The 22,449-nt window shown below is 42.4% G+C and overlaps 1 protein-coding gene across 2 annotated transcripts in view; it reads left to right on the top strand.

Moving 5' to 3' along the window:
- Positions 1–22,449, top strand: part of WDR37 (WD repeat domain 37) — an 80,599-nt gene that overhangs the window by 5,431 nt on the left and 52,719 nt on the right. Inside the window, exons 2-4 of one of the 2 annotated variants that reach the window (XM_014609097.3) lie at positions 4,435–4,466; positions 7,553–7,730; positions 16,970–17,066. In XM_014609097.3, coding sequence (XP_014464583.1) covers positions 7,593–7,730; positions 16,970–17,066 — 235 coding nt within the window. In that variant the 5' untranslated portion in view covers positions 4,435–4,466; positions 7,553–7,592. The remainder of the gene's footprint in view (positions 1–4,434; positions 4,467–7,552; positions 7,731–16,969; positions 17,067–22,449) is intronic. The other variant, XM_006258222.4, reaches the window with a different exon arrangement.

Genomic DNA, 22,449 nt, shown 5'->3' with positions numbered 1-22,449 from the left:
CCTCACCAGTGCTGAATAGAGGGGAAGAATCACTTCCCTTGGTCTGCTGGCAGTGCTTGTACTAATGCAGCCCAGCAAGCTGCTAGTCTTCTTCGCAACAAGGGCACCCTGCATGTACTTTAAGTGAAAGATGCTGTGCGGTCTGCTTTGTAAATTAATTGTACCCTGGTGCATACCAGTTGTAACTGTCTACTTTGTAACTACTTGTAGGTAGTTTAACTGCTCTGCAAATAAGGAAAGGAAGGAAGTGGTCAGAGGGCTAATATTAGAAGCCTTGAAAATGAGGAGAGCTAGTCAGATATGGGGCTTTTAATACCCCAGCATTGACAGCATTGTGAACATTGCAGCCCTGAAGCTGACCAGGTCCCTTCAAGGCTTTTTACAATCAGTTTTGGAGATGCTGTTTGAATCCTTGAAAAAGACTGGAGCCATTTAGTTTTAGGGCTGCTAATATTGCAACAATGACAGCACAGTGTGCCTAAAGAGCACTGCCTACACTAAGGGCATTGGTAGATGATACTTTAAAGTGGGTTAAATGCCTTTAATAGCATTGCTGTTTGCACATTTGGTGGTGTATTGCGCATTAATTCCAGCCACTGTAGCACATTTGGTTTCATAATGTGCCTTTAATGACTGTGGGGCACAGCAGATGACTTTGGGGCACTGTAAAGTAAAACACCTCTGAGGAGTTTGTTTCCTACTCAACAGTTGTGGAGGGAAGCACCAGGGCTCTGCGTGGCTCAGGGGCTTTGCAAGCAGACCGTGCAGGCAGCCTGGTAGCAGCCCAGAATGGCAGGCTAGGCTCCACAGAAGGAAAACGAACAAAAAAAAAAAAAAAGTGGCAAGCCTGATCTTCACCTCTGCCCCCTCCCGCAGCCTGCCTGCCTGCCTGAGCTGTGCGGGGACCCAGTGCTTCCCTCTGTGGCTGTGGTGCCCCCAGGGACTGCCTGAGGCGGGTGCCGCCTAGGGGGTGGCCTGCTGATGCTGTGGAGGGAAGCACCAGCCCCCCTTCCCCCACCACCTGCAGCACAGGGACCACTCTTCCTGCCAGCAGCTCACTCACCCCTTCCCACCACTGGAGAGGCAGGTAAGGATCGGGCTCCAACTGGGGTGTACATGACACAGGGGGTTTACTTTGCCCTAAATTGAAGCGGTGTTTTTTTTAAAACACCGCTTCAATTTAGGGAGAATTAAACGCCCATGTCATGTACAAATGTCCAAAGCTTTTACAGTTGCATATTCTATGGAAGTGCAGAGCCTTTTGCCAATCCTGAGGCTGTGCACTTAAGCTGAGTGCAGTCTCATTTGAAATAGCAAATATGATTGTTTGTTACTCTGTCCACAGCAAGCTTGCAGTGTCATATGTGTTTAAAAAAATTGCAGGGGTGTGTGTGCGTGCGTAAAGTTAAAATTTCAATTGCAGGTATCGTAATCTGTATTTTTTCTAAATAAATATGCTGCAATACATGTTGAAACCAAACTAGTGCTGTAACAACTCTGAGAACTAGATTATACAATATTTGACCATGATTGCTATTGTTAGCTTTTAGCATTGCTTCTGCAATAATCTGTATAACACAGTGGTCTCCAGCCTTTTTAAGGTGAAGATCACTTTTTGAAATAAAGGGGCAACTCAGGATCTACTGCGCTGCCACGCCACCTCCTGCTTGCCCCACCCAACACCCAGGGCAGGGGCTTGCAAGTGAGGGGCCAGAGGCAGGGCACAGGCATATTACTGTCCCCACCCCCATCTACCACTTCCCACCTCATCTCCTGGCCACCCGGCAGTGGGAGGTACTGGTGTCAGGCCCATGCTGGGCCCAGTGCTGGGACAGCTGGCTCGTCCAGGGCCGCGTGCAGCGGTGCTCCCGCTGCTGGGCTGAGCCTGGTCCCCTGCCTACCTGGTGGTGGGATGCACGTGGTAGTGGGCCGCTTCCGAATGCAGTACTGGGCTGGGGGCTCCAGTGGCAGGAGCTCCCCAGTGTACAGATCGGGGCTCAGACTGCCATTTTGGGCTGGGGCCAGAGCCATGCTTGGCTCTTTCCCTTTTGGGGGGGAGGGGGCTGTGCCCAGCTATGCTTGGGGTGGGCAGCAGTGCTGGGAGGAGGGCTGCAGTCACTCAACTCCACCCCTGTCCCCAGCACTGTCACCCACCCTGAGCAGAGTGTGGTCCAGCCCCCTCCAGGAAGAGCCTGGCATGGCCCTGTGTGCAGATGTGGGGGCACACACCCTCTGTGCCCTCCCAGGGTACACTCCCCCATTCCCCTCAGCTCAGTTTCCCCTGTCCCCTGGGGCCTCACTTACCTCACCGCTCCTTGCTCCTGCATCTGCTCCACTCCCTCCTTCACTGTGGGGGCCTCAATCTGGCCACTGACCCTTTTCTCCCCACCTGCTGGGCTGGGGGGTGGGGATCAGTCCCCCAGCCTCAGAGTGACACTGAGTCTCCAGGATCAACCAGTCGATCGCAATCAGCTGTTTGGTGACCACTGGTATAACATATTATTGTATATATCTATCTGAAAGAGAAAATAATTTCCTGCTAAATAGGCTAGTTAGATATTTTTTGTGTCCTGCCTCTTTCTCTCCCCCCCCCTCGTTTAATTCCAGTGTGCATGGGAATTGAGTACTCAGCATTTTTGACAATTTTTTTGTTCATAGAGGACCTCAAAATGGAAGCAATACCCTTTTAATAATTTGCATTGTTTTCCAACGTATTTCTTAGATCTGTACTGACATAAATGACAATATTGCTATCTAAACTAAGGATAAATCTATTGGTTATAGCTCAGTCATAAAATGAATTGCTTACCAAGTAATTAATCACTTGCCTTCTCCAAGTTAAAATCAGAGTATTTTCTGACAAGGTATATGTTATTGCTATATTTTATGCAACTTTACTTTTTTGCAGAAGGACAATTATTGTAATAATAAGGAACTTTCATATTTACTTTTATTATGCATTGCATAGTTAAATACTGTTCAGAAACTTGATATTTTTAAAAACTGATTTTTTTTAAGTACTTAGGAGACTTAAGACTGCTAGTTCACGGGACACAAGTCCCACACCTGGTTTTGAAAATCACTCTTTAAATATTAACTATCACAGTTGCTGAAGACTACACAAAAGGGAGTAGGAATTGGGAAAAATGAACTTCTCTTAGGTAAGAGAGATCTTGCTGAAGGGTGCTTACGACCTCCCTGTCTCTCACTTTATGGCAGGCTCCCTGTCTCTGAGCTTTTTTTATGGTTGTATTTTTCTGAGCTTTTGTGTATTGTCCCTAATGGACAAAAAAGGAAATGCAGAGCTCTCCTCATTCTGTCTGCTCTCCTGCACTTCCTAAAACAGATTTCCTCCCTGGCTTTCAGCCTCAGGAGTATTGTGACCGTTTTTTTCCTTTTTGTTACACAATGTGCTTTTGAACATTGACCAAGAGGCAAGAAACATACAGGTAGACTTGGTTGGCTGATTGCTTTACTGGATTACTTTCAGAGCTTGTAATATTAGTGTTTGCAGTTTTACTTAGAAATGTTTCCTTCTTGTAATCTATTAAAGCACAGTGGGAATTTGTTATCCAAATATGTTGTCTATTGCTAATTTCATGCAATATTTACTTTGATTTAATATATGGCAGGGTGTTACAGAAAGGTAGGTGATAAAGTTCTAATTTCACATATTCTAAAAAAATGTGCTTGTAGTTGCACTGAACAGGGTAATTGAAATATCTGATTAACTGCTTTTAAAGAATAGCAGTGATTCACAATATAGGCTGTTCTCTGGAGTGTAGAGCATTTGTCCCTTTTTTTTTTTTTTTTTTTTTTGATTGGTGGCAAATTATTTTGTCAAGGCTTAGACAAATCATTGTGGGGAAAATACTTATTTTAGCACCTGTACCTTTCCAATCTTCCAGACAGAACACAATATACTTATTTTTACAGTATTTGCTTGTTGATGTTCTTGTTGCATTTTGCAGAATACAGTTGAATCGTATTGTATCAGTCCCTTTTCCTCTGTTCTGAAGGAATTTTTAACTGCCTCCTTTTACTGTTAGTGGTTCACTTTGGGCCATTCAGTTTGGTTTGGAACCAGCTTGCCTTATGAGATATGGGGATCTTCTGTCCCTTGAGACTTGACATCCTGTTGGTAGTCCGATCAGCAGAAGAGAATATGGTTGTCTTCAGAAGCCATTGATACCCCTCTCTGAGTGAGAACTTCATCATATTAAATACATAATGTGGGAATATAAAGTCCATTTTTTTTGCTACTCTTCCTTGTTTATATTTGGAACATATATGGCAACTAGTATTAACGTGTTTGTTTGTTTTTTTAAGTTTGGCATGTTCTAATTACTAAAGATTTGAATTGAAAATGTAAAAGACTTGACTGGCTTGTATACTGACTGTTTCACTAATCAATATTTAATATGGTTTTCATAGGATATGTAACATGACACTGATATTCTGGACAGGTAATTTTCACTGTTTGAAAACCTTACATAATAAGGGATTCCAGGTATGCCAGAAATGAGCACCTACCCATCCTGTACCATCATATTGCCAAGGATCTGTTTTGTGATGTTTACACTTCAGCAAATCAGTCATTTTAATGTTTAATCGCAACATCTTTTTGATCAACAAATCATTTTTAGAAATTTGGAAGTGTTTTGGTGCTTGTATTTAAAGGGACACTGTCAACTTTAATTTGTATGAATTAATTAACAAAATTCAGTAGCATATCTCTTAAAACAAACAAACAAAAAAAAAAACCTCTGATCCCTAATTTTAAAAGTTTGTGTTTTTTCTTTTCTGCTGAAGCTTAAAAAAAATTTTTGGATGGGTTTGAGAACAACCATTGAGGAACTTAAGCTATGTCCTTCAGTTCCTCCTCTCCTTCCTCTCTGCACATGTCTGCCTGCCGCCTCTTCAGTTTAAGCTTTGCTACAGCTGTGTACTAGTATATACATTCTTATAGGGCCTGGGGAAGAGTGTGCATGTGAGCTCTCTCCAGAATAGTGCATGAGTGACGTGGTTATACTGGTGCATGAAAAAGATTGCAGCTGATCATCAGTGAAACTAACACCAGGTAGAAAGCTGTCAAGTGGACGAATTGAATTAAGTGTTTTCATTTAGATATTCAGCTTTGAATTATTAAGTGTAACAACAATATGCAGCCTTTTCACATGGAGGAGAGGGCTTTTTTTTTTCCTTTTCCCCTGCATTTGACTGTGTCCCTTTAAGTGAAATTTATGTTTTTCTTGATCATTTTTATTGTGGAGCATACTGTTACACAGATGCTAGAATAATACAAGAATTAGAATTAGTGGGGATTTGAAGCATCCATTTTAAAGGAGTCTGGCAAGGCATGCCAAAATGAAATGGTGTACAACACAATGGCAGACGTATATAGTTAAGCTAAATATATAGTATAGACATGGTAATGCATACTGAAGGGCAGATATTTGGTATACTAGATTCTGAATTTTAACTTCAGGGCACCTGCTTGGACCTCCTTGTTCATAGTTATATTTTTATGGCAGGTATAGGAAATAGTATTAAGCTCTACATAGGGGATGCTGAGAATGAAATAATACCTTAAAAATTGATGTAGATGTTAGAAGCAGGAAGATGGGTCAGAGGATAGAGAACAGAGGGACTTTCAGAGTCTGCTCTAATCCTAGACTTAAAACAGGCATATGATAATTGGCACTGGAAAGTAGTTTACTAATTATGGACCTTGTAACTAAGAACAATAGAGTACTCATTGTAATATCTAAAGCTGACAAAAATAACTTGTTGGATCATCATGTTTGTTATTTGAATCCTAACTTTATTTTATATCTAGCTAGCTTATTTTTGCCGTAAATTATTAAAAAAAAGAAAGTTGGGTGAAATGAGAAACATTGACCGGTTGGAGTTCTTGCCCTTTTTCTGTGTATTAAATGTTTTTCTGAGCCTAGTTATATCTCCATAAATTACAGGTAAAATTGTCATAGTACTGGGACCAAAGAGATGGTCAGGCTGAATAGGAGCATTTTAGAGAATGCTGCAAGCTTCCTGGGTTGGAATTTTAAGTTCAGCTAGATTTTTGTCTCAAATAGTTTAGTGGGACTCCTATAACTTAGATGATTCAACATGGAATCCAAGAAAGGAATGTGGGAGGGAAACATTCAAGCTTAAAGTAAAATTAGCTTCTTTCCTTCCTCCCCCCTTTTGACACTGGCTCCTTTATTTATAAAAAATCAAGGCAATTTGAAGGCCATAGTCTGTAAAGGCCACAGTACTTTTCAGTAAATCACTTTTGTCCTTGGCTGTATGAGATTTGATAACCTAGGATTTCAAAGAGCTGAAAATATCAAATGAGTTAACATGCAACCTTGTAAATAGCAATGGTGCTCATTCCTAGCTTAAGATCTAATTTGTTAGCAAATGTTAGAATGGGGATGACCATGGATTTAATTTAATTTTCCTCTGATTAACTTCTTTAGGAAGCTCAGTTGCCTTATTAGCTTTGCCAACTCTGCTGTCCTATTTCTCTGCAGGCTGCTGCAGTTATTCTCTGGGCTGTGGTCACTGTTTCAGAAATCATTAATGCTGGAGAATGAATATTTTCAGTTTATCTCATTGTGGTGTCTTCAACCAAAATTTAAATTGAGAACTTAAAACAGTTGAATTATTCTTTAGTGAAACTGGGATGAAACTAAATGTCTATAAACTTATAATCAGCTGAATTAAAAAAAAACCCCTATGTTATTCTTATTTCTGGATGTTGTTCAAAATCAAGATTTTGACAGCAATGAACACTTATGCACTAAATTAAATAAACTAAGGGATGTAGTGGTAAACTAGGGGAGCATGGTAACATTAGCTGGAGATACTGTCAGGTGACCTAAACAGCTTTATAAAACCTCATATGTGTATACTCTAAAATCGTTATTGAACATGAAATTAGCTGTAAGCAAAAGTTAAACTGACAAGTCTAGTTTCATTATACATGTTGTTGTAAAAACCTAAATGTAAATTTATGATCTAAATTATTAGCACTATTTAGTAAAGGCTTGTATGTTCATGGAATAGTGTATATTAAGCATAAATATTGGCACATGTATTTCTAACCTGACAGTGTCCCTCATTTACCATGTCCCTGTACTTTCATTTTCCAGCTGAGTTTTACCTTTGCATGTGGCTCAGTGAAAAAAAAGTACAAATTATTAATTTCCTGGAAGCATTTTGGGGCTATCATGGGTTGTATTAAAAAAATGCTTAGTAAGTATTGAAATTTTCCTTTTTTGCCAAGGGTTAGTATCTAAGTGGAAAAATGTGTAGTGTGATTTTCTGCTTATATAATTGTATAGATGCATACACATGCCTAAACCTATACAGATTAATTATATTTAAATTACAGCAGTAATTACTAGAAATCCTTCCTTCCTGGAAGGGTTTAATAGTACTTAAACAAAATTAGAGTTCAGTAGACCTAAATGTTTCCATTCAAAGAAGTGTTTTTAATTTGACCTGTTAGGTAATGCACATTGTAATGCTTGCTACTTGTCCTTAGTTTATCATAGGAGCTTCTGTGAAGGTAACTTTTTGAAGTAATGCCCACAGAAAGTGGAAGTTGTGCAACTGCTCGCCAAGCAAAGCAGAAGCGCAAATCGCACAGTCTTTCTATACGAAGAACCAACAGTTCTGAGCAAGAACGGACAGGATTGCAAAGAGACATGTTGGAAGGGCAGGTAAGCCAACATGAACTGAAGTTTAATCTTTTATCTTTCAACACTTCACAAATAACCAGTGTAATGGACAGGTGGGGCTGGAGAGAAGAGCACAGTATATATTTGGGGCATGTGAAAAGTAGTAGACTGTTTTGTTGACTGCTTTTATAGTGTTGATGAAGCTATTCAGTTTGTTCATTGATGCATCCCACCTTTTTTAACTCTTTCCCCATAATATCTGTAGAAAGGGGGCTGAGGTGAGGGCAAGGGGGAAACGAGGATGCTTTGTCCCTCTGAAAAGTAGACACTTTCACTTGGTAGTCTTGGTAATGGCCCATCAGGTAACATGCAAACTTTGGTTGCTGTTCTTGATAGCTGTTTGACTAGTAGTTCAGATCAGTATTGAAAAAATCCTTTGTATGAAATAAATGCAGGTGATTGTGACTGCATTAGGCAATTGCATTGCTCAGATCTTTAGTGCTGAAAATAATTAGGGGTGCACTGATAAAGATTTTCTTGGCTGATACTGATAGCCAATTATTAACAACCATATCAGCTAATACATATCTCATAGCCGATTTTACAGGAATGCAGTCTAGCAGCTTGGAGAGCAGTGTCCTATCTAAGTTGGGGGGGGGGGGGGAGGGGTACTGGGAGTGCAGGTTAAGGCCCCCATGGTGAGGGAGGGAGTGGGGCTGGGGCTGTGGCAGGTGCTGCTTAGTCAGGGCGGTGAATGGGATCCCAGGGCTAGGAGCAGGATAAAGCCTCCAGTGGCTTGTCCAAGGGTCATGGAGGGGTACGGGGGGGGGGGGGTGGGAGCACTCCCTGTGGCTGTGTGCACCCCTGGGGGGAGGCATGGGAGGGTGGGTGCCCCCCCCCAGATTTATGCATGGGGCAAGGATGGGCTGCAGGCTTGGGGCCAGGGGCTGTGCCAGCCTCTTCCCAGTGTGGGGGCTGGATGTGGGGCAGGTGGTGGCAGCACTGGGAGTAGGCTAGGTGGAATTTTTTGGTGCTATAGCTCCCCTAGGCCCCCCCCCAGTCCCTTCTCGGGTCACTCTGCTATGCTGCTTTCCCTCGGGAGCCCTGCTCTGGTCCCGCTGCCACTGCCCAGCCCCGGCTCAGCTCTACCACACGGAAGAGGCTGACAGCCCCTGGCCCTGAGCCTGCAGTGGGGTGCCTATCCTCATCCCGCACACAAATCCAGAGGGCATGTAGCCCCACCATGCCTCCCCCAGGGGAGCACGTAGTGGCCAATAGCTGATGATGTTAATTTTCCTTTTATCAGTGCTGATCCGATATGTGACTGATATGTTGGTGCACCTCTAAATATTATGTGCATCTCTGAGGGCTAAGGCTAAAGTTGACTTTTGTTCATTAGTGAAAATTTGGAATAATTGGTATGCAAGGAACTTGAGCAAAGTTAATGTCTGTTATTATATATGGGAAGTTAGTAATAGGAAAAGGGCATTGTAATTTTCCTTTCTAACAATAATGTCCTTAAGGCTAGGTACAGATGTTACATTTAACATGCATTAAGCACTTAAACTGCTTAAAAAATGATGGATCCCACCCTGATTTAACCCTCCACGGGTGTGATATTAGACTAAAGTGCTTCAGACTAGAGCACTTTTTTCAATGTCTGTACTACATCCATCATGCTTCAATATAGGTCACAGTCTGCCACCATCCCAGGTGGCCCTCGTTGGGTAGCTTGCTAGTTCTGGTGTGCTCATATGCTCTAGGCGAACACTGGCTCAGTAATGTCCTTTGCACAGTGGAGACAAGAAAAGGGTTTATTTTCTCCCTGTGTAGCTGGCCAGGGTTGTGAATGGGGGAATGGAGAAACAGAGTTTTTATGCATCTTCTGCCCCACCCTTGCTGCCCGACCATGCTTGTGGGATCAGGTCTTGGTGGGGGCCAGGCTAGAGCTGTGTGGCAGAGAGGCTCTGTTTCTAACCCGCCTTGACCCCAGTTCTGGCACAGCAAAATGCAGGTCTGGGCAGCCCTGTGCTGCAGCTCTGGCTGTTGGTGCCAGGAGGCTTGTGGGAGAGTAGGAAAGGGAGGTCCCTTGCTGTGAGGGCCCCCCTCATAGCTTGTTGGCTGGGGGGCAGGGGGTGGGCAGGAGCACACTGGCTTTGCATGGCAAGGTAGCTGCCAGTCCCAATTCCCAGCTGGATGAAATACCGGCCCAAGCAGCCCCATGCTGCAAATCTTGGCTCCAGCTGTCAAGAGGCTGGGGAAAGGAGCCCTCCTGGCGGGCAGACTTGGCCTTGCTCCAGCCCCCACCCAACTCCAGTCCCAGCAGGCTGTGGGGGGGCCTTCATGGTTGGGGGGATTCTGTTCCCTCACTTCCCCTTCCCCCTTCTCAGCTGCTGCTGATAGCTGCCAGTTAGAAGGAGGGTGGGACGGGGGAGAGGCTGTTGTAGCAGCTTCTGGGGAGGTGTGCAGGTGCGCTTCCCGCTTGTTGGTCTTGGTCAGTGCAGGCAGACATCAGGCCCCCACCCCTGCTGAATGGTGAATGTCTGTTTGTTTCACTCCCATTCTAACTTACAGCACTTTAAGTAAAGTTTGATAGAGCACTTCCACCAGGGGCTTTTTGAATGTCTGTACTTGGCCTAAGTGAGGTCTACAAACATGGTATAAGATAACCTGGTTTTAATTTGTTCTTTTTTTAAATGCTTGAGGATAACTAGGATTTAAGTGCATTTCGCTTGAGGCAGTGCAGTGAATGACAACATCCAGGCCTTGGGTGTAATCATAAGTTATCTCCTTGGTGTTTTAGTAGCAGATGCAACCTGAAATTATTATTTTTTAAATTGAATGCTTCCTGTGACGCTATCCCAGTGTAATTGTAGGTAAAACTTATAAGAAAATGGTTGGGTGGAAGTAATGCAATTAAACAGGAATTGATAATATTTCATTAAAAATAGACTACTGCCGCATACTACTTGATGTACACTTAGTAAAGTAAATATAAAACTTCTAATTGAATTATTGAGGAGAAATGGTTTGAAATACTAAGAACAAGATTATATTGGGGAGGGGAAGGGATGGAAACAACTTATCTGTAGTCTGAAGGAAAAATCTCTGATTTTCTAGGCAGGCCCTCTGTGAAACCAACTGAACAGAGACATTTAATTGCTTCATTTTGCTCAAGTGGCAAGAATTCCTTAACAAAATTGGTTCCTCATTTTGACTTTGGGTAACTTTTTTTTAGTAATTTGGGTAACATGTAACTTAAAGGAACCTGCATTTTTTTAACGTGTAAATATCTATATTGGGGATGGGCAAAGTCTGGCCTGTGGGCCAGATCCACTGAGCAGTGGACTCCACTTCCGAGCAGCCCCTGCCTGTGTGGCTGGGGCCAGTTTCCATGGAGACCCCAGCAGCAGCCAGGCTATGGTAGTGTGGGGTCAGCGTTTCCATGGAGACCAGCCCCAGCAGTGCTGACAGGCAGCACTGGCACCAGCCTCTTCCTGGTGGTGGTGGGGGCGTGTTGAGGGAAGGCTGTGCTGGGGGCAGGAGCGGGGCAGGCTCAGCTGCCACTGCCTATATGGGCTGGGTGGCAGCAGTGCTGCTGGGAGGGGTAGCTACAGGGGGCTGTGGGGAATTTTGGCATAGCTATGCCCCCCAAACCCTCCCCTAGTGCTGCCCCTGCTGTCGGGGCATGTGGCAGGGCACAGCTGTTCTGGGGTCAGGCTGGGATATCGTGGCGGTGACGTGATCTGGAGCTGGGGCAGAGCCGCGATCAGCAGCCTGCACATCCCTGCCCTGCTGGGCTTTGGAACAGCTCTGCGCCCTGCCATGTACCCAGCCAGTACTGGTCTCCACGGAAACCCCGGCCTTGCTGTCACAGTAGGGCTTCTTTTGGGGTCTCCATAGAAACTGGCCCCAGCCACACGGGCACGGGCTGCTGGGAAATGGAGTCCAGCTACTGGCCATATCCACCATTTTGGCCACCTCTGATCTATATGTTCATTCATGACTTTCATTATATTAAAACACTAATTTATGTATAAGACTTCATGAAAGAATGGGCCTGTTTTTGAATATGTGTTTAATAAGGGGAATAACAATAAGGACACATTAGTAAATGTTCTATGACATGTCCATGTTCCCTCTGCTTCCATAGCATCCCAGATTTTTGTTGAATCTGAACTTTAGATGGGCCAACTTCAGCTTAAATAAATAATTTTACTTGGTAAAAAAGCTGCTTCATTGGCTTTGAAGGTATGCTTTAAAAGCTGTCTGTGGATAAGAGATCTTATCTCATCTTGATATACAGAGTTATTGTTTAATAGCTCTTTGAAATAGAAATGGTTAATTTAGCATTGACATTTCTCTGTTGCTGGTTTTTGTATAGTTCATGTACGCTGTTTAAAAACATTCAGGTTAATAGCTGCTGCTTTAATTGATTAACTTGTATTCTAGGCTTTCATAAAGCATCCTTTTAGGAAAGGGTATGTCCTCCAATATAAAGGATTTTTTAAAATTTGAAATTGTTTAAAGCTAAGCAGACAAATTATGTGAAAGGTGACTAACGCATTCCTTAGATCAACGGTTCTCAATCTGACAGATTGCGCACCACCAGTCTAAAACTATACAACCTTAAGTACCATTAGCGAATTTTTGTCATATAAAGTTATTATAATACATCTGTTACGTTGCACTGACAGGGTGACTGCGTACCACTGGTATAGTCTATTTGACTATAGCAGGCACGTATGTGGGGTTACCTGGTCAATACTTTTTGTTTGGTGGCAAGATGATTATTATTATTATTATTATTATTATTATTATTATTATTATAATTTTTTTTTAAATTAATATAACCATTTTTTTCCTTTCTGCAGCTGATGTCCAGTATTGCTTTAGTCTTTGTGATTGTGGTGACTAATGTTTTTGCTTATCAGTATTGTTTGCTCCTCTACTAACTGAATTCAGTTGCTGTAGCTTGTAAAAAACCTTTTATCCTCCGCACTGGCACAGAGATGAAAGCCTTTCTTCTCCGGAAGAGCACACACCAACTGCTGAAGCTTCCTTAGCCTGACGAAGGGTTTTTGAACCTGAAATCTTGCTTAATAACTATTCTCCAACCATTTGGGTTGGTCTAATAAAAAATATCAAATTCACCCAAGGAACCTTGTCGGCCTTTCTTCTCCTTAGTAATTCCTAAAGTAGCTGAGAGTAATAGAAATTTTTTTCCCCATGTCATCAGCCACCTCTGTTTTTAATTTTTTACTTGCCCTTATGTGCCTAATTGACGAGTTCTTGATAAGCTTATTTACTTACCCACTCTCCTTTGGTGCCTGCCTCTGATATTCTCACCTGTGAAAGTCAGCAGTTGTGCTCTCTGATGTGAACTTAAGTAACAAATGGAGAAGTCTGGAATTTTAGTAACTAAAATTTTAATATCTCTGCCCGGTTCCTTTTGTAAAGTGTTTGGTTTTTAATTTTTATTTATTTATTTTTTGAAGAGTCCTGTCTTGTAGATTGCCAATTGATAGATGCTGATCTGAAAGCTAGCAATTTAGTTGTAATTTTGGTTATGCTGCCCATATTGCTTGCCATCAGCTAAACCAGTGGTGTCAAACATATGTAGAAACAGGTCAGCTGGCCCATAGGCTTGATTGGGAGACTTTCTTGTTCCTGCAGCCAAGTATCTGGGCAAGAGCTGGAGCCCCAGCAGTACAGTGGGAAGAAGCCTGATGCCACAGCTCTAGCCGAGCATCCTGGATGCTATGTGTCTTCCTGCTTGGTCCTGTGCCAGAGGAAGGGCGGGGGAGGGAGGGGTCCATGGGCCCAATCCAGTCAGCGTGGCCAGCCCTGCACCATTCATTTGGCCTGTGGGTTGATCGCGCACCACCCCTTTGGCTTCTGGGGTCCAAATGAGTTTTACATCCTTGAGCTAAGCTCATCTTGGTGTGTGCTTAGATGTAGCGTAGGCAAATTAGCATTGCACTTAGTGATTTCAACCTTAATTTTAGATTTATGTTATTTATGTGAATTTGAAAAACTGTCCTATTCCCTGTTTGTCATCTGTCTTGGTAGTTACCATATTTTTCAGAGAGAGAGATTAATTTGAAGCACCTGATGCATGCATCTTTTGAGAAAATATTTGCTAACCTTTATTTGCCACTTACTGGCTATACGGGTGGCCAGACAAATAGACAGGCATTTGTGGTTTAAATGGAGGAGAGCTATTAGCCATGTAAGTTTTTCTTATTTGTGCTAAGGTTCCACAGAGTCATTACTAAATTTTGCCAATTCGTATTTTATACTCACTTAAGTGGAAACTTCTCTAAAATTAAACATATAAAACTTGTAAACTGAAAAAAACAGCAAACAGAGTTCGCTACCTTGTTTTATTTTGGAGTAACAACTGAGAATAAAGTTATGATGTAATACAATTATATGTCATTGTGCTAGGGTGTCTTGCAGTGCAGGTGCATAACTATATGCAGTTTTGTTGCAAATTGTGCAATTTATTGTTTCTGGGTTTCTGACTTGCTTAATTACTGCATTATTTTCCATTCTATTCCAGTTAGTTATAATCCTTCTCTAGGAGGTTTTGGTATTTTAAATTGTAAGTACTTTGTCAGTATTAGGTAACTGCTTTAGCCTCTCACTCTTTCTAAATACATTCCAGAGTTTGTAAGAAGACTAAAAAAATGAAACAAAACAAAGCTCTATCAAGCTGCTGAAAAGGGAATACTGTTTACAAATTAACTGTTTGATTCACTACTTCCCTTTTGCCTTTGCCTGCCATCTGCTTAACACATGAACAAAGCATTTGATAACAGAATAATTTGTAATGTTAATATTGAAAGTCCCAACAGAAATCGGCCCCTAGTGTTAGATACTGTGCAGGTGTAGAGTATAAGAGTATAATTGACCCCACGTTACAGATGGGCAACTAATATCATAAATGATTTACCCAAGGTCAGCCCAGGAATTGTGGGGCAAAGCTTAGAATTAAATGTGTATCACCTAAATCTCTATCTGAAGCATATCCCACTCCCCCCCTGACTTTACTGTCATGTTTGCACTGGGGAAAATCCCTGCTAATCTTTCTGAATTGAATTCTAGAGAATATAAGCAACTATATTCTAGAAAGAGAAGAACCTTGATAACTTATGGGGAGGAAAAAAGGTGATTAGACATAGTGACCTGAAAGTTGGGCGAGTGACCAGAATAATTGACTGTTTAAGAAAATACTTGCTTTTGGAGAAGTTTGTTTACTCTGTATGGTTTCAGTGTTTTAGTATCAGGGTATTTCCTGTTTGCTGTAATAACTACATCCTTGCTTAAAGAGTTCTTAGCTTTTGGATTTGTTTTCTTTATCCCAAGGTACGGCTGCATCATAATTTCGGACTGCTTCTGGTTTTACAATAATTTTTTTTTCAGTGAGCAAGCCAAATATACAGTAATTTCTTTAAATCTAAATTGCCCTCTAGTGGGGAAGAAAGGAAATTTAATTCAGCAGGCTTGAGTTTTGTCCCTTGTAGGCAGAATAGTGCAAAAGATGAAATCTTTTACTTTCATGGTGCATAAAACAGCCTAAGTGTTTTCTTGTACATGGTTAACTTCAGAAATACCAGGTCGTTATATATAGTATGACTAAACCTCTCCATGGTACAAGGAAACTACAGTACAATATAAATTCCTCAGAGTCAACTTCCCCAGTTCTCCCATCCTTCAGTAAAAAAAAATATTTATATATATATATATATAGTTTCCTTGTACCATGGAGAGGTTTAGTCATACTGTTCATAGGTTTGAATGACTTATTTAAAAACTGTTTAACTTGGATTTCAGTTAAAAAGCTTTTTCACCCTGTTTTTGAAAGATTTAAACAGTGCTTCTCCTTTAATTGAAGTCTTGAAATATTCAGCTTTGGTTTGTGTCCCATTAGTTTTTACAATAGTGACACTTTGTTTTTTTCTGAAAGATGGGGATATTAACTTTGATAGGCCTTGGAGAAAGGTTGATTGGTCCGTTTGTTTTAAGGTGGGTTTGAATGAAGGGTTTAGAGGATCTACAAAGTGAAAAGAACTGTGTGAGGAAAGATACATGGGGAATGGTGGTACAGAAGACATGGCATGGTAGAATAGATTGCTGTAGAAGAATATGAAGCTTCTAACTTGAAGGAAGTTGGTGGCATATTTCAGAGGAGCAGTGGTGGTAGCCAAGCGGCAGATGAGATTGATTTTTAGCCATGACAGGTGGTTAGGCTTAAACAGAGGAATATAGGAAGCAAGCATTTGGAGAGAAAGAATTATTGACATTTTGAATTGAATTATTTATTTACTTGTTAGCATGGAGGAAAAAGGGAAAGATAAGTAGGTTGACATTAAAATTGTAAACTTGTGCATTTGGAAAAGAGGGTGATTCCAAAGGGTGTAGAAAGGAGAAGAAGAAGAAAGTGGACATTTTTCAGTTCAGTTTAGCATAAGATTGGTTCCACTTCTGTGTTTTCCCCCTACCTGTTCATTTTGGAAATTTATCTTTGACAACGAAGATAGATTTCTAGTTAACTTGCAGGCTTTTTGTATTATAGACAGGCTGCACTGCTTTGCTTACAAGCCTTGCCAGAGGATATTCTTGTAAAAATACTTTCCTTAAGAATTTAGATAGACCAGGCCAAATTAAAAAAAATCCTCAAACAGTGAGACCCCCACCAAAAAAAAAAAAAAAAAAAGAGCCCCAACCAACTCTTTTTTACAGCAGTGGAGTTTGAGGTGACAGCCATTGAATTTCTGAATCCAAATTGTGATTTACAATTCCAAGTCTTTGTTTTGGACCTAAGTGACACTTTTAAGGCTTGGCAGTTAGATTGTTAAATTATTTTAAGCATTTAATATATTAAGTAACTTTAACTGAGCACAGTTCCAGAATGCTGCAGGATCTCTCAGTTTTTCTTTCTGTAATAGAAATACCAGTTGGAAATTTCGGAACACCACAGTTAAATACAGCATATTCTTTTGTTTTGTTCTCTTAGACTAACCGAAAATGTAAGTATGCTAAAATACAAAAATAAATATTATTCTAGGTGGTTTCTTGTGTATGCCAGTCTTGCTGCTCTAACAAACCAGTGTTAGGAATTATTTTCTGTGTTGTTATAGGAATGGTTTATTCCTTAGGAACTCAGTGTTCATATTAAATAAATCATAGTTTAATGGAATGTAGTGCATATATAAAAAAAAAAAAAAAAAAAAAAAAAAAGGTTGAAAGTTGCTAACTTTTTTTTTCTCTTTTAGGATTCTAAACTTCCTTCATCTGTTCGAAATACACTTCTTGAGCTTTTTGGGCAAATAGAGCGAGAGTTTGAAAACCTTTATATTGAAAATCTTGAATGTGAGTTTTTTTATTTTATTTTATTTTTTAGCAACTTGAAAGTGACTATTTGGCATTTAGTTGCAACAGGGCTCATTGAGAAAATAAAGTAACTTAAAGTAATGCACACTTGGGGCATTTCATCACAAAGGATTTATAAGCAGCTCTAGAAACATATCACCAAAAGGAAATGTATCCAAGTTCTGATAGATTGCGTTTGGATTATTAGTTTGTTTGTTAGTCTTGATTTGACATACTGGGGAACTTGTTTAGTTTAGACTGAAATGGAAATGTGCTGTCTCCTATATCACCACTTGAAATTAGGAAATGCAGGGATTCCCTGGAATTCCCTGCATTATAGTGCATATTCAGAAAGAATCCAGAAAAGGTTGCACAGGCAACGTTCTGACATTTTGGAACTTCTAGCACTCTAACTTCCTAACCTTATTTTCCATACTTTTGTGACAGTCCTTGGTAAATCATAGAAAATTAGAGTTGGAAGGAATCTCAGGAGGTCATCTAGTTGAACCCCTTGTTCAAAGCAGGATGATCACAGCTAAGGCTTTGTCTAGCCAGGTCTTAAAAACCTCCACGGATGGAGATTCCACAGCCTCTCTGGGTAATCTGTTCCAGTGCTTTACTACCCTCCTAGTGAGAGGTTTTCCTGATGACACTAAGACGTGGGGGGAAGCGGGCACGCTAGAAGGGAGGAATAGGCTGCAATTGGACCTAGACGGGTTACAGGGGTGGGCAGATGAGAACAGGATGGGTTTCAACACTGACAAGTGCAAGGAGCTGCACCTGGGGAGGAAGAACCAGCAGCACACCTACAGACTGGGGAACTCCCTTCTCATCAGTGCAGAGGCAGAAAAGGATCTTGGAGTCGTTATTGATGCCAAAATGAACATGGGCCGACGGTGTGGGGACGTGGTCAGGAAGGCCAACCACACCTTGTCATGCATCCACAGATGCATCTCAAGCAGGTCCAGGGAGGTGATCCTCCCCCTCTATGCGGCACTGGTCAGGCTGCAGTTGGAGTACTATGTCTAGTTCTGGGTGCTGCATTTCAGGATAGATGTGGATAGCACTGAGAGGGTTCAGAGGAGGGCCACCCGCATGATCAGGGGCAGCAGGGCAGGACCTACGAGGAGAGGCTGAGGGACCTGAACCTGTTCAGCCTTCACAAGAGAAGGCTGAGGGGGGATCTAGTGGCCTGTTACAAACTAGTCAGAGGGGACCAGCAGGCATTGGGGGAGTCCCTGTTCCCCCGAGCACTACTAGGTGTGACTAGAAATAAGTCACAAGCTGGTAGAGGGTAGATTCAGACTAGATATCAGGAGGCGCTACTTCACAGTCAGGGCGGCTAGGACGTGGAACCAGCTTCCAAGAGAAGTGGTGCTGGCTCCTACCCTGGGGTTCTTTAAGAGGAGGTTAGACGAACACCTTGCTGGGCTCGTTTGACCCCAGTACTTTTTCCTGCCTGTGGCCGGGGGTCGGACTTGATGTTCTGGTCAGGTCCCTTCTGACCCTACCAACTATGAAACTATAATATCTAACCTACGCTTCTGTTGCTTCAGCTTGAGACCATTTCTCCTTGTTTTGTCGTCTGCCACCTTTGAGAACAGTCTAGCTCCATCCTCTTTGGAACCACCCTTCAGACAGTTGAAGGCAGATATTAAATGCCCTCTCAATCTTCTCTTGTCCACACTGGATAAGCCCAGTTCTCTCAGCCTCTGCTCAGAAATCATGTGCCCCAGCTCCTAACCATTTTTGTTGCCTTCTGCTGGACTCTCCAATTTGTCTACATCTTTTCAGTAGTGGAGAGCGCAAAACTGATGCAGTACTCCAGATGTGGCTTCACCATCACTGAATAGAAGGGAATAATTACTCCTTGTGATCTGCTGGCAGTGCAGCCCAGTATGCTGTTAACTTTCTTTCCAACAAGGGCACGCTGGTGGCTTATATTCAGCTTATTGTCCACTGTCCCTCAGGTCCTTTTCTGCAGAGCTGCTGCTTACCCAGTCAGACCATAACCTGTACTGGTGCATGGGATTGCCTAAGTGCAAGACTATGAACTTGTCCTTATTGAATCTCATGAGATTTCTTTTGGTCCAGTCCTCCAGTTTGTCTAGGTCTTTCTGAATTCTAGCCCTGTCTTCCAGCTTATGTGCTCCTCCCCCCAGCTTGGTGCCATTTGTAGATTTGCTGAGGGTGTACTCCATCCCATCTTCCTGATTGCTGACAAAAATATTGAACAAAACTTACCCCTGGGGCATTCCACTTGATACTACCTGCCAACTAGACATTGGCCATTGCCTACTACCCTCTGAGCCTGATGATTCAGCCAATTTTCTGTCTACTTTTACAGTCCATTCATCCAACCTGTACTTCTTTTACTTGCTTGTGAGAATGTTGTGAGAGTCTGTATCAAAAGCCTTGCTAAAGTTAAGGTACATCACGTCCACTGCTCTCCCCTCATCCTCAGAGCCAGTCATCTCATCATAAAAAGCAATCAGGTTTACTCTTGGTGAATCTATGCTGACTGTTCCTGATTATCTTCTCCTTCTCCAAGTGCTTAGGAATGAATTCCTTGAGGACCTGTTCCATGATTTTTCCAGGGACTCGGGTGAGGCTGACTGGTCTGTAGTTCCCTGGGTCCTCCTTTTCCCTTTCTTAAAGGTGGGCACTATATTTGCCCTTTTCCAATCATCTTGGAACTCTCCAGATCACCACATGTTTTCCAAGATAACGGCCAGCGGCTCTGCAATCACATCGGCCAACTCCATTGCACCCTCAGGTGCATTGCATCCAGCCCCATGAACTTGTATGCATCCTGCTGTTCTAAATAGTCCCTAACTTGTTCTTTCGTCTGCTCACCTTTTCCCCAAACTGTGCTACCAGGTGCAGTAGTCTGGGACCTGACCTCGCCTGTGAAGACTGAGATGAAAAAGGCATTGACCACTTGAGCCTTTTTCACATCATGTCACCTAGGTTGCCTCCCTCATTCAGTAAGGGCACTTGCACTTTCCCTGATCTTCCTCTTGTTGTTCACATACTTATTGAAACCCTTCTTGTTACCTTTCATGTTCCTTGCTAGCTGCAACTCCAGTTGTGCTTTGGCCTTCCTGATTTTCATCCCTGACAGCCCAAGCAATACTCTTATAGGCTCTCTAGTTGTTTGTCCAAGTTTCTACTTCTTGTAAGCATCCTTTATATGTTTTAGTTCATTGAAGAGTCCCCTGCCAAGCCAAGCTGGTTTTCTGCCACACTTGTTAGCCTTTCTACAAATAGGGGTGGCTTGTTTCTGCATCCTCACAAAGATTTCTTTAAAGTACAACCAGCTTTTCTGGACTACTTTCACCTTCAGAGTTGCCTCCCAGAGTTCCCTGAGTCCGTCATAGTCTGCTTTTCTGTTGTCCATTGTCCTTACTCTGCTGCTGTCCTTCCTTAATTTATCTAGATATTCAAGTTACTTACGTAGGGTCCAAATCTATTGGACCCAGGTGCTCTTAAATTTCCTTGGCAGCTCATTTTCACTTCTTCCTGTTTTTCTTTTCCTGGGCACAGAGTCCTTGTTACCCTTCCCAGAGCTGGAGACACAGTATCCAATTTGTGAGTGCTTTGGGCTTACAATCTAACTCTTCAGGGGTCTGTGATGGATGTTGTGTAGGGGTTGGGGCATCCAGCCTGTGGAGTCGACTCATGGGGCGGTGGCTTTAGTAATGGGGAGCTCTGTCGTGCCGTAGTTAGTTACCTGGGGCTTAGATAGAGGTAGAGCTGCCTCTATAGTGCCTCAGTCAGCTGCTTGGGGCTAGAGGGAGATCTCTGCCTGTGCCATGCTGCGGTTGGTTGGCATGGGCTCCAGTGGAGGAGAGCTTTTGTTGTGCCACACATCTGTTATCTGCTCTCAGCCAAGCAGTGGGGGCAGGGAGCGGTGGCGTATGTGTCCTAATGCTTGCCCGCTTCTGACTCAAGCTGGCTCATTCAAGCTGCCAGCAAATGTTACCAACCCCTGATGCAGTAACAAACAGGTTTTTTTTCATAGTATTCTTCAAATATTAGACAGTAAAAGAAATCTGGATTTTTCTCATTAATCAGAGTTCTTTCATCTTAACCAGCATTCTTTGAGAGCTTGGGATTCCCTTCTTTTGTACATGACTTGATCTCTGCATCATAGGCTCCTTCTTTACTCCAAGTCTAACCTGGGTTTGTCTCCCAGTTAAGTGTATGTATAAGAAAGCTTCTCTTATCCCTTGGTAAGAAAGCTTCTCTTACCTTCTCCTGCTTAAAGCCGGTTGAATCTCTCTGACGTACCATCTCTAATTTTACAAAACTAGCATGATTATTTAGTTTGTTTATTTTGTGTTTAGATATGTTTTTCCTTTTTAGACCCAGCCTCCTACAGAGAGACTGGAGTAAATTAGTTCTTCACACACACTGTCTCAACCTGGTTCACCCTGCATTGATAGGCAGTTTTTACACCTGGTGTGTGTTGGATGAGTTACAGTGGATGGCTAAATGCACAGTCATGATGCAGTTTGTGATGTACCAGCCAAACACTAATCAGCAGGATTGGACCTCTCCATGGAAGTGTCCATTTTTCCCTAGTGCTACTCTTCTGCCTTATTCCCTTCAGTATGTTCCTGTCCCATTCCCCTTCTCCACTCCCTAGGTGTTTTGTTGCAATCCTTAATGTGTCCAGCAATTTTTTTCGCTCTCAGGCCCCACACTCTTTGCCCAGTCATTCTCGGTTTCTTGTCTCCATTTCTTCCTCCCTCCTGCAGCTTGTTATCCAGTCTGTCTCTTTCTCCCTCTAATTTTTGCCTTCATTTGTGCATCTTCTTATTCTTTCAGTCCTTACAGATTCCCAGTTTTGTTTCCCTTCCCTAATCTCCTTGTCTGATTTCTACTTGCCCACCTTATGGCTCATTGTCTTAGTTTCCTTGCTGAGACAATCTTTTTCCACCCAGGCCCCTTCTGCTATTTAATTCTCCCTTTAGAGCAGTTGTCTTCTGTCCACCATCTCTTTCTTTAGTCATAGTTAACCTGTCCAGCTAGTTCTCTGATACCTGGTCCCTGAAGCTGCTTGTTCTCTTCCTACATCATGTGTGTATCCTTTATGTTTGCATCAGACAGCTTTGTCATCTGTATGAGCCTCTCGGTGGGGACTGAGGGTACAGTAGAGTTTTTCATTTCCCACAGCTGAGATCCCTGGACTTGATAAGCACATGTACATTGGTGATTGCAAGCCTTAAAAAACAGTTTTGGCTGGACTTCCTCAAAAACTGAAAGAGCACAAAGAATCCCCAGATCACTGCTCCAAAGTATGGAGTTGTTTAAGCTTTCTAATGTGAGGTGGGGGAGTGTTATTTTTCTGTAGTTCTGTTCAGAAAAACAGCTGAAC

This window comes from Alligator mississippiensis, chromosome 5 (assembly GCF_030867095.1).
Source record: "Alligator mississippiensis isolate rAllMis1 chromosome 5, rAllMis1, whole genome shotgun sequence".
Lineage (NCBI taxonomy): Eukaryota > Metazoa > Chordata > Crocodylia > Alligatoridae > Alligator > Alligator mississippiensis.
Note: the sequence above shows the minus strand (reverse complement) of the source record. Positions and strands in the feature narration are given on the sequence as shown.